The following is a 12812-nucleotide window of genomic DNA, read 5'->3' as shown; positions in this document are numbered from 1 at the left end:
TTAGAGATATAAGCTGATATTTCAAGCAAATAAATAGCTTTATTCTTTATATTTATTCTTGACATTAAAGATATTTTGTCCTCAATTGAGTTTTTTTACTTAACTTTGCATCAATTACTTATATTCAATGTCTCCTTTTATTTTTGTGTAACTTTTTCTTTGATTTTGTTTTGTGAATGCTTCTTTAGATAAAATTTGAGTTTTTCTCACCCTGGGTCATCTCTTAATTCTTTAAGGGTTTATTTAAGGGTGTGTTTACTCGAAGGAGTTTGAGGGAGATGCTTTGGGAGAGGGTGAATTGATGGATTTGAAGGTAAAGTTTTTGTTATTTATTTGAGTGAATTTAGATGTAAGTGAGAGTGGATTTAGAAATAGAGTTTGTAAAAATTAGTATAGGATTAGATTGATACGACAGATATAAAAAATTGTTTAATTGGTAAAAAATAAAGATTATCAAAATATCTTTAATTATAAAAGTAGTATAAAATAAAAATTGTTGATGTTATATTTAATTATAAAAATATTTAGAAAGAGAAAAAGAAATTAGAAATTATTATTAAAAATAATTTATAAAATGTAAAAAGAAATTATAATTTAGTAAATTGATTTAATTTTTTTGAAAATAATTTTTTTAATATAATTTCTTCTAAATTTTTACAATGTTGAATTCTAAAACAATTAGTCGAAAAATGTTTATTATATTAGAAATTGAAAAGATTAGAAATGAATTTGCATGTGTAGACATTGAAACGAAACGTTACATGCATCTTTTGACAACCTAATAGAATAAACAATAGGATTTTTTTAACTCTGAAATATCAATTAAGGTTTAATGAAGCTATTTACAAAACTAACCTCTATTGGTTTAGGTTGTAAATTTTTAATTTGTATAACTTTTATATAGAAAAATAGAAAAGAGAAAATCATAAATCTTCAAAATGCAATTGGTTTGGATATGGCCTATGAACCTTTATGGGCAATTCATTTTCCTCCCATTGCAACTCTTAAAATCGAAACCAAAAGTCACGTGGGCTTCACGTTGTGTATCTTCCTTAACATCGTCGATATCTTCTATCATCGGTTTCTGTGAAGCGAGATCAAGTCCCCGATGGTGCAAAGAAACACTGCTTCATCATCACCACCGTCCACTAACGTCCTCTTTCACTTCGTCCCAACGCCATGTAGCAAGATCGAATGCCTCTGCCTTTCATTAACACACATCCATGTTCTGCACTATTACAGCAGTTGTGCCTTGCTCATGCGTACCTGCTCATACCCACATCGTGTAGAAGAAGCGATTCTTGTCCAAGAGGTCGACCACGAGATTCTAGGAATAACGAGTATGGTTGTCGTGGAACCAAATATAGCGTTGTTGGGAACCGAATACGGGTGGTTCTACATAATGGGGAACCGAATACGAGTGGTTCTACATAATGGGGAATCGAATAAAACTTAATTGTAACCAAATACAAGTTCTATGTAAATCCTTGGCATGCATGGAACCGAATACCGCTGGAATGGAAGTGAATACACCTCCCTCCAATTTCATTTCAAGCACTGTTTTTCATCTTTTTCAGCTTTAAACACGCGTATTCATATTTAACCATTTTGTTCTTCATGCCATCAACCTCATCTACCATACATAAGGCTGTTTTTGGTCTTCATCTACAACCCTGCAACTCAAACACAACAACAAAATTGTCCAAAGAATGATACGATCTCAAACAAGCTCAACTCAAGAAGGTCAGAAATTATATAATACGTTGAAGGCAAATAAGACTTTTTACTATAAATCTCTTTGAATCTCTTCACTTTTGGGGATGATAAAAAACTCACCATCCCACAAATTCGTTTTTGTTATTTCTTCTTTTTCTTCTCACTCAAAAGAATACACAAAAATCTAATTTCATCGCTCTCAAAACACTGTTCAAGTGAAACACATAATAAGTGTTTCTTCTTACCTAGATTATTTTTTTTATATTTTACGAAACCTTCTTTTTATCACTCTTTTTCTCAACTTCTTTACTTGTTTTGTTGTGCACAATTTCATATTCATTTTTTTTTGTAAATAACTTTACTTTTATATAATAACTAATTTTTTCTCTCAATATCCTATTATAATAACATAAGCGTTATTCAACAAAACTTTAATAATTTCAAAAGGTCCGTCTCAACTTGGGATTAGTTACCGTAAGACTTAAATTTTCTATCAAATGGCAAAATTACTTTTTAAATGACTTTTTCTTTACTCTTTTATTCTAAGATTGAGCAATCTTAGATGTAACATTTATTCTAAAACATTCAATTGAATTTTCCCTATTAATCAATTCATCATAAATTAAATCCCAATAATTAAATCAAGGTGGATAATTTTGTTTTTGGATTCTCACATACCTAAATTAATAGGTAAAATAGCATCATGATCATAAACTAAATTATAAAGAGCTTTTATAACTTGAAGTAGTGTCTCATGCCAACTTTTGGGTTTGTCTCCTATATGTTTCTTTATCAAACACTTTATTAAAACTTCAATTTGGTCATTTTCTTGTGCATAATAAAGTTCCAATGTCAATAACTTAATATTTCTTGATTCATCATATCAAACAAGATTTTTTCTAGTAAATATTGTTCCTCGAGTTGTAGTTATTGACTCTAGGATTCCAAATCTGTAAATTATATGCTTTTCATTAACATTAAAATTAAATGCGTCTTTCTAATCACATATGGAATAACTTTGACCCAGAAATAGTCTATTACTACTATTATATACCTATGACTTCGAGAAGAACGGGGATAAATTTAATTATCACTTTTCGGTACATTTTGTATGTTGGTGTAATATATAACCTTACAATTCAATTCACCAATCACTAATGATACGGAATTCTTTTAACACTTCTTCTAAAATCTCAAATAAATCTCTTTCTTATTCGGTATCTCAATTGAATCCTTACTTTTGTAAAATTGAAACAAATACTTGCTTTTAAATTGAAAAAACGGTCCTTTAAGATTGGGTTACGTGGCATGATCAATATATTGTTTAATCAATCGTGGCGTTAAAAAAAGAGTTTGAATTGTATTTTGTATTAAAAAATGGATTGCAAAGAGGGGAAATCTGCCGTCTCTTGTATGGCTAAATGACTTTGGAAGCAAGGTTCCGTTTTCTTCTAAATACCCCAATGAGTGACATAGATCCTATCCAACATACACAATCCATAAAATTCGTCCTCAATTCCTTTCAATACCAACACTGACCCGAATTCAATCTTCCATGGTTCCATATCTTCCACCAAGCGAGATACCAACTCACCCTCTTCATCACTCTCAAGCTCATTTTTCACCTGCATAAAAAATCCCAAAGCTACCATTGCTATCTCATGCAAACACCATCATCGAACCGAAGTTGGTTGTTCACGGCAACCCTCATAAAGCAAAGGTTATCTCCAATAGTAGGAAGAGGAGGTGTGGCGGATTGAGGTGGAGAATCGCGGTGGGAGGTGGTGGCGTGGTGTGTCGAACATCCGAGTGAAGAGAGCGGTCCGACGACAACTATCGGTGGGAGATGAGACCAATCCTCATGACTCTAACCGGTTATTGAGGACAACGATGGCGATCCTGGTTTGTGCCAGCGACGTCGTAGGGAGAGACGAGATTTCTCTCTCGCACGCGAAAAGAAGGACAAAGTTTGGGCTGCTCCGTCCGGCGTGGGTGGCGTCGTCGGTGACGCTCTTGGCCAGCGAAAGGAAGGCACGACGGAGGGTAGGGGCTGCTGCGTTGGAGGTTGAAGAAAAAGGCGTTTCTCTCTTTCCCTTTTCGTGCATATCCCTTAGGATTTTAGGGTTCGGAAGTAAATCTGATTTTGCCTCTTTGCAATCCATTTTTTAATACAAAATATAATTCAAACTTCTTTTTAATGTCATGTTTGATTAAACAATACACTTAAACGACTGTTTCTCCAATTTTTATGGCAAGCCTCTAATTATTTCAATTTTACAAAAAATAAGACTCAATTGAAAGACCGATTAAGAACGAGACCTATTCAAGATTCTGGAAGAAAATAGAAATTTACGAAAATATTAAACTTTTTTGTAATTCTTTCATAATGTGTTTTTCTTCTTGTTTGAATTTTCTTTCTTTATATAATTGTTACATTTGATAACAGTTAAGAATTTGAATTGTATCTCTTTATCGTAATCTTCTTACTATGACTTGGATTAATTCTTTAATTTGATTCATCAGTTTGAATCTTTAACTTCATTTTTCAATACTTTAATTTTGAATCAATTTATGTTCTATAAGATAATAAACTCAGATTTGTTTTGAATTATGTTCTCTTTAATGTCACAATTCTCCTGTTAAGGAAACTTTGTACAATATCCCGTAACCCTTCCACAACGCTGCAAAAGTTAGGCCTCGGTGACGATGATGAATGAAGACAATACCTGCAACTTTTATTGTAATCTACAAGTTGAAGTTCAAGGTGCTGAATATTTTTATATAAATATATTTTCAATGACTAAAATAGATCGGATTAAAATGAGGCAGACTGGTTCATTTTGTTACTTCTATGTATTGTACACTATATTGATGTACTGGAGTGTTGGATTTTTTTAGGAAATTTAAACATTTGATTACAAATTTTAAAATAAAATATTTAATTGAAAGTTATGAAACTAAATATGTCAGTATTTGAGGTGATATATTTTTACTAAGTCCATAATACTAATCTTTATTCAATCAAAAATTGTTATATTTAATAATTTTATTAAATTTTAACAAAAAACTAGCTAAATCTTTTTATTAAAGCTAATTTCTAATTGATTGACATTTGAAAAAAAATTGGGTATTTCATTCACTGAAATTCATCGTAATAAAAAGGATTTAGTGCCCCTGAAAGCAAGTTGAGTTTCAGAAACTGTGTTTAACCATGATTAACTTGTAAAACAGTTCATTTGGGTTTCTATTATAGAATTGCTTTTGGTATTCGTGGTATAAACTAGAGTTTACAATAAATAATTCACCTTCAATTCAGAGACCATGCTTACTTCTCCACTTCTACATAATGACTCTGTTTCTCCGTATCAACTTTGTGGGCACCTGGAAACGCAACCGTTGGAAACGGAAAGAAAGATTCCGACTTTTCACGACACAGTTGCAATCTTCGGAGCACCATATCGATTACGTGATCTCCACCAACATTTCCATAGCTCAACGCTTCAAAATGGGAAATCTCGAAGAAGCCCGCCACCTGTTCGATCAAATGCGACAGCGAACAGTTTCTTCCTGGAACACCATGATTTCTGGGTACTGCCAATGGGGGAGGTACCCTGAGGCTTTGAACCTTGTTTCCCTCATGCACCGCTTCCGTGTCACGCTCAATGAGGTTTCTTTCTCTGCGGTGTTGAGCGCGTGTGCGCGGTCGGAGTCCTTGCTTCTTGGAAAGCAGGTTCATTCCCTGCTTTTGAAATCTGGTTATGAGAGGTTTGGCCTTGTGGGGAGTGCTTTGCTGTATTTTTATGTGCAATGCTGTGGTATCAGAGAAGCTGAGGTAGTTTTTGAGGAGCTGCGTGATGGGAACCAAGTGTTGTGGAGTTTGATGCTTGCGGGTTATGTGCAGCGTGACATGATGGATGATGCTACGGACATGTTTGAGAAAATGCCGTCGCGGGATGTTGTGGCTTGGACTACATTGATCTCAGGGTATGCTAAGAGGGAAGGTGGGTGTGAGAGAGCTTTGGATTTGTTTGGGAGTATGAGAAGGAGTTCCGAGGTGGTGCCTAATGAGTTCACTTTGGATTGTGTAGTGAGGGTTTGTGCTAGACTTGGGGTTCTGTGTGTAGGGAGGGTTGTTCATGGGCTATGCATTAAGGGTGGGTTTGATTTTGATAACTCAATTGGTGGTGCGCTTACTGAGTTTTATTGTGATTGTGAAGCTATTGATGATGCTAAGAGAGTTTATGAGAGCATGGGGGGAGAAACTTGTTTGAATGTTGCTAACTCACTGATTGGGGGCCTTGTCTCAAAAGGAAGGATGGAAGAAGCTGAATTTGTCTTTAATGATTTGAGAGATACAAATTCTGTTTCATTTAATTTGATGATTAAAGGTTATGCTATGAATGGTCAGTTCGAAAAATCAAAAAGGATTTTTGAGAAAATGAGTCCCAAGACTTTAACATCTATAAATACTATGATTTCTGTGTCTTCCAAAAGTGGTGAACTTGATGAAGCTGTGAAGCTTTTTGAGAAAACTAAAGGGGAAAGAAACTACGTCACATGGAATTCAATGATGTCGGGTTATATCATTAATGGTCGGCACAAGGAGGCATTGAATTTATATGTGGCTATGCGCAGATTATCAGTTGACTACAGTAGATCGACATTCTCTGTCCTATTTCGTGCTTGCTCTTGTCTTTGTTCTTTTCGACAAGGACAGTTACTTCATGCTCACTTAATCAAAACGCCATTCCAAGTAAATGTTTATGTTGGGACTGCTCTTGTAGATTTCTATTCCAAATGTGGTCACTTGGCTGATGCTCGAAGCTCATTCAACAGCATTTTTTCACCCAATGTAGCAGCATGGACAGCTCTTATAAATGGTTATGCATATCACGGGCTGGGATCTGAGGCAGTTTTACTCTTCCGCTCAATGTCACATCAAGGAGTTGTTCCAAATGCAGCTACTTTTGTTGGTGTTCTCTCTGCTTGTAATCATGCCGGTCTAGTCGGCGAAGGTTTGAGAATTTTCCACACAATGCAAAGATGTTATGGGGTAACCCCGACAATAGAACATTTCACATGTGTGGTGGATCTCCTTGGTCGATCAGGCCATGTAAAAGAAGCCGAAGAGTTTATCATAAGAATGCCGATTGAAGCAGATGCGATAATTTGGGGAGCTTTGCTTAATGCTTCATGGTTCTGGAAGGATATGGAAGTAGGGGAGAAAGCTGCTGAGAAGTTGTTCAGTTTGGATCCCAACCCAACTTTTGCTTTTGTTGTTCTCTCCAACATGTATGCCATACTAGGTAGATGGGGACAGAAGACAAAGCTTAGGAAAAGATTGCAGAGTTTGGAATTAAGAAAAGATCCAGGGTGCAGTTGGATAGAATTGAATAACGATATTCATCTCTTCTCTGTAGAAGATAAAACCCATCCTTATTCTGATGTTATTTATGCAACTGTAGATCATATAACATCTACCATTAACTCTATTATACCCTTCCATTTTATTCATAACAGCAATTTTGGGTAACATTTCTGAGGCCACCTACTCTTTATGATCCGATTTTTCTTCAAGATGTGGCCATTGATCGACCTAAATATTTCTGGCCAAACACAAATCCTCCCGAAAAGCTTACTTGTTTGTCCAATATTGGTGCAAGCCCAGTATTGGTTTTGAAGCAATAAATAAACACTCCCTTCACACAATAGTCTGCCTGTTAGATTTGAAGTTGGACAATGGATAGGATAATTTTACCCTTCGAAGGAAGTTAACATCAATGATTTTTTTGAAAACATTTGAAGAGTAACATAAGAACTTGAATGTAAAGCTTTTATCTTATTCTACTGTCTTACCTGTAGAAGAGTCTGTGTAGTAGTGAGAAACTTATTACTGTGTTAACAGCTGAGGTACATTTCTATTATGAGTTTCACTAATGAAATCAAGCATCCATGTTCATAAAAGAATTACTCTCCTAATAATAATGGAATGTCAAAGCACATGGTATTATTTTACTTTCAGAAAAGTATAATAAGGAAAAAAAATTAGAGATACAAGTCAGAGCACTTAATAGTAGAAGTAGAACATATCTTTTATTTTCATATTGTATTATTCAAATTGTTTCTCTGTTGCACTTTGTAAAGAGGGTTTTAACATTGTTTTTTGTGTTCATATTGCTAAATTCCGTAATATGATGCGTTGAGATTGTGATTAGAACTCATATTGTGGGATAATTCACGTAAACAAGGTTTTTTTTTTTAATTCTGAGAAAGAACAAAATAGGTAGGAAAAGGGATCAGAGGGATGACTAGGACTGACAAACACATTGTTTGTTTGTTTCTTGGATTTTCCTATCCTAACCCAATCCTTTCTCTTCACACTTCTTCTTGCAACTCTTCTTAATCTCAAACAATAAACCCTAATATTTTCTCTCTCTTAAATTCATATATAATATATTAATAACTGCATAAAATTATTACACATAAACATTGTGTATGAGATGCATTCATCAAAACCATTTCTTAGATTTAAAGAAATTATCCTCATTAAACAAAGTTGTGGTTTTATATGGAATTTTTAATTTAGGAATTTCCCCCCAGACATGAATACCTCCTTTTAATTAATTAATATTCTATTTAATAAATATGGATATCTAATATTGACAATTCTCCAATAGACCTAAAAACAATAGAATAATATGATTCTTTACCATATTTTTAGAAAATATTCTAAACAGTATTGGATAAACCATCTTAAAATTTTATGATTACTCTGTAAACACGATAAAAAATAACATGCAATAATAACTAGATAAAAAATAAACCATCTTAAAATTTTAGGATTGTTTTTTTAAAACATGGATCTTTTTAATAGAAGATTAACCCTAGAGGCCAACTCTGAGGATAAAATAATTTCCTTTCATTATCTTTTCACATAAAACAAGGACAAGCACACTGTCCGGATTCAATGTATCCGCACTGCAAGAACCTATCACAATCACATATATACTTACTATCTCCCCATACAAAAATGTTGAAAATAATCTAAATTAAATAAAATATTCAACATTTAAATTTTAAGTTATATAAATGACGTTACTGTTAATTTTTATATGCAATGTTTATATATGATATAATTCTTAAATTTTTCAAATTATAATTTTTCTTTAAAGATTGAGTCGAATTATAAGTTAAGTTTATATGACTTGTTGATTAAACCAATTAAGCTAAAACCATTTTACGAACTATTCAAACATACTAAACTTAGGGGCATAATTCAATTTAATTCAGACCAACTTAAAAAAGCAAATTTAGTTGAATTTTACTTATGATCAAGTGAATTCTAACCTAACTTCAAAGTGACTGAATTTTTCATTAGTAACAAGTTTTATAGGTTATGACAAAATATTTAATACTTAAAAACTAAAGTTTTGTTTTAACTTGAGATACACCAATTATAAACTCTGCACTCTGCAAAGAACTGAATCATCAGAGCTAACAACAATGGGAGAGGTAGACCCTGCTTTCATCCAAGACCCACAACACAGACCAAAGTTGAATACTATCCAAGCTGAAGACATTCCCGTGATAGATCTCTCCCCAATAACCAACCACTCAGTTTCAGATCCATCTTCCGTTGAAGGCTTAGTGAAGGAGATAGGAAGTGCATGCAAGGAATGGGGTTTCTTCCAAGTAACCAACCATGGGGTTCCCTTCACTCTAAGACAAAACATTGAAAAAGGTTCAAGGATGTTCTTTGGTCAGACTCTCCAGGAGAAGAGGAAGGTTAGCAGAAGTGAGTTTTCTCCAAGTGGTTACTATGAGACAGAACACACCAAAAACGTTAGGGACTGGAAAGAAGTGTTTGATTTTCAAGCCAAAGACCCCACTTTCATTCCTGTCACTTCCGATGAACATGATGATAGAATCACTCACTGGACTAATCAATCCCCTCAGTACCCTCCAAACTTTAGGTAATTCAACTTCACTTTCTATATAAGCTGTCAAATTCTGGTTCAAAAAAATTGCTTTGTTCTTGTAATTCAACTAACTATATATAGATGGAAAATTAGCGAAGGACTTGTGTATAAACGATGTGAATATGTGTGTACATGGATAGGGGTATAATCGAAGAGTACGTCGAAGAGATGGAAAAGTTGTCCTTTAAGTTGATGGAGCTCATTGCTATGAGCTTAGGCCTTGATGCAAAGAGGTTTGAAGAGTTTTTCATGAAAGATCAAACCAGCTTTATTCGTCTCAACCACTATCCTCCATGCCCTTATCCTCACCTAGCTCTTGGTGTTGGTCGACATAAGGACGCTGGAGCATTAACCGTTCTTGCACAGGATGAGGTTGGGGGACTTCAAGTCAAACGCAAAGCAGATCAAGAATGGGTTCGAGTGAAACCTACACCAGATGCATACATAATCAATGTTGGTGATATCATTCAGGTGTTGAAATTTTACCCAAGTTAATCCTATTGAGTATTATTGGATCTGCAGAATAGCAGTTTATGAAACATGTATAATCCCTTGATTAGAAGGTGATAGTTATAGTTTGTTGATGCAGGTTTGGAGCAATGACTTGTATGAGAGTGTGGAACACAGAGTGATGGTTAACTCTCAGAAAGAAAGGTTTTCCATTCCGTTCTTCTTCTTCCCTGCACACTACACCCAAGTGAAGCCTTTGGAGGAATTGACTGATGAGAAAAACCCTCCAAAATATAGGCCATACAAATGGGGCAAGTTTCTTGTCCGTAGAAAGGGCAGCAATTTCAAGAAACAAAATGTCGAGAACATTCAGATTTATCACTATAAGATAGCTTAAAGGATAATAAAATATCAGTTTAGCTTATGCGTGGCCCTAGAATGTTTCTGATTTGCTGCACTCTAATCTTATTATGAAGTTAACAGAACCAGTGAATGTATGTATTCTGGAAGCCTCTAATAAAAGAAAAGTATTGTAATTGCATGGATCCTTTGATTTTTTTACAGTTTCAAGTTTTATATTGTTCAGTAAGTACCGTTTTATAGGTTCCTGTCGATGATGTAAACTATTTGTTCATTGTAAATAAATACAATAATTTAGAAGTTCAAATAAACAAGATTCCGATAAGTCAGAAAAGGAAAATATAAGGTCGATTAACGAGTGAACTAACTCATCTCATCCTTCACCTCATTATTTTATATTTTTAATTCTTTCCCTGTATAATCTTTTGACTGCTTTAATTAAAAACAAATATCCATCCCTTCCTCATGTGCCTCTCTTCCTGGTTTGATATTCCCAAATCCTACACCCTTTTCTCTTCTTCTTTGTTGCATTTCATATTCTCAAACCCTGGCTGTGTCGTGGTGTGATGGATGGTTGAAGTGTGGAATCTATTATTATGTTTGCATTTCTGGACTTGTGCATGGTTGGATCTGGGATGGGATCTGAAATCTGGAAGGGGGATTGGGACGAAGTGGGAGGCCATAACCGCATTTGGAAACGCGGTTAAGTCCTTGTCGGCGTTGGAAGTGCGGTTTCCGCACTTGGAAGTACGGTGGAGAGGTTGCGGCAGTTGTAGATGCGTTTGATGGTTAAGGTTGGAGAGAGAAGTCATTTGACATATGTTATTCTTGAATGAAAAATGAGGTTTTACTTATATGTATGAAATATAAAGTCTGATAACCCGCACTTGGAGAATAAAAGCAGTTAATGTGTGAGGTTGGAGAAAGAACCAGGGATTGACCCCTCAAAATGATTAAATGAAAGATCCAATATAGTTGAGGGAAGCACCACTTCAACTCAAGCTGGGAAGAAATCTATTATGGGATTGGCCTTTAAGACAGTAAATATTATATAATGAGTGCAACTGTTGAAGTTTGGTAAGCATAAGATGTCATTATTCAAGTTTCCTCATATTCCAGTGTTACTGAGATTAAGACTAACTAAAGAGGTAGATTAATTGAGTGGCCTCGTTAAACCATTATTATACTTTTTCATATTTTAGTTAATGAAGGGCAAAAATGTTTACTAGGAGATACAGGATGAGATGGATGAGGTGTAGGGAGAAGCATTCTCAATCAATTAAAGTTAGTTTTCCCTCTCCACACGTTATACTGTGGTATGAATAACGTCTTTTAAAAATTTAGTAGAAATATAATATTTGGATTGACAATTTCCGAAGTCCAAAAAAAGATAAAAATATCTGAAACACTATATTTTCTCTTTACTAACAACATTGCTCTCTTCGAGGACAATCCTCGTCCCGCTCTCCCTGACCTTCCTGCCGATGACCTGGTTGGTGCCGCCCGGCTTGGAGGTTTGCTTCATCCGTTCCATTTGAACAGTCTTGTCACCTTCTTCGGTGACCTTCTTCTTGGCGACCCTGGCTGCATTCTCGACTTTCAGGGTGGTCAACTCTCCCTCATAACACTTGCATTTCCATCATTTGTTGTTGAAGTACTCTGATAGTCTCTGTCCGATCCTCTAAACTCATGTTTCTTGTGATCACTTGGATCTTATGATTCACTCGACCCACGACAGATACTAAAATGTTTCGGATATAAAGTCAAGTAATTCCACCTAACACACATTCACACTTTACTTTTTTGTGCCTGAATAACTCTGTTCACTTTTAGTCTAAGTATTTTCTGTATTGTTTGGGATACTTATCATTGTCAAAGACACTCTAATACTTAAATCAATAATTAATTCAGACAGTAATGAAAACAAAATCTTAAATTCATAATAAAATCACCTAATTCTTACCTTTAATTTATATTTATAATTTTTGAGATAAACTTAAAATTAATAAAATCTTAATCATGACGTAAGCTTTTCATCCATAAGGTTACCTTTGCCCAACTGAGCGAAACTTGTATTGTATTGTTTTGCTCAATTTCACTACTTAACGTATGTAACCGGTTTCCCTTTTTAGTAACTCTTTTCGTCCGATCTTAACTCCATGGCCTCCTCACCATCTAGTACAAAGAGAGTTTTGAAATTATTGATTTTGTTCATATTGCTCATTCAGTGATAAGATGGGTTGAATTTGTGATTAAAACTCATTGTGGGATAATTCAAGTACTCAACGTTTCTTTTTTCTTCTTTTA

The 12812-nt window shown here is 34.6% G+C and overlaps 2 protein-coding genes across 2 annotated transcripts; both read left to right on the top strand.

Annotated features, from left to right (window-relative positions):
- Positions 1 to 20: 20 nt before the first annotated feature.
- Positions 21 to 8048, top strand: LOC108334278 (pentatricopeptide repeat-containing protein At1g28690, mitochondrial). Its single transcript, XM_017570036.2, has 2 exons — positions 21 to 313; positions 5033 to 8048. The coding sequence occupies exons 1-2, from the start codon at positions 302 to 304 to the stop codon at positions 7247 to 7249; spliced, it is 2229 nt and encodes a 742-aa protein (XP_017425525.2). The 5' UTR covers positions 21 to 301; the 3' UTR covers positions 7250 to 8048.
- A 1101-nt stretch (positions 8049 to 9149) lies between these two features.
- Positions 9150 to 10690, top strand: LOC108332782 (jasmonate-induced oxygenase 2). The gene is made up of 3 exons (XM_017568089.2): positions 9150 to 9689; positions 9836 to 10166; positions 10285 to 10690. The coding sequence occupies exons 1-3, from the start codon at positions 9220 to 9222 to the stop codon at positions 10540 to 10542; spliced, it is 1059 nt and encodes a 352-aa protein (XP_017423578.1). The 5' UTR covers positions 9150 to 9219; the 3' UTR covers positions 10543 to 10690.
- Positions 10691 to 12812: the final 2122 nt, after the last annotated feature.

Source organism: Vigna angularis, chromosome 1 (assembly GCF_016808095.1).
Source record: "Vigna angularis cultivar LongXiaoDou No.4 chromosome 1, ASM1680809v1, whole genome shotgun sequence".
Classification (NCBI taxonomy): domain Eukaryota; kingdom Viridiplantae; phylum Streptophyta; class Magnoliopsida; order Fabales; family Fabaceae; genus Vigna; species Vigna angularis.
Note: the sequence above shows the minus strand (reverse complement) of the source record. Positions and strands in the feature narration are given on the sequence as shown.

Excerpts from the sequence above, each read along its gene's own strand:
- LOC108332782 (XM_017568089.2), top strand. The coding sequence starts at position 9,220 with ATGGGAGAGGTAGACCCTGCTTTCATCCAAGACCCACAACACAGACCA. Across the intron at positions 9,690-9,835 it reads CAGTACCCTCCAAACTTTAG|GGGTATAATCGAAGAGTACG; the intron begins GTAATTCAACTT and ends GTACATGGATAG. Across the intron at positions 10,167-10,284 it reads ATGTTGGTGATATCATTCAG|GTTTGGAGCAATGACTTGTA; the intron begins GTGTTGAAATTT and ends TTGTTGATGCAG.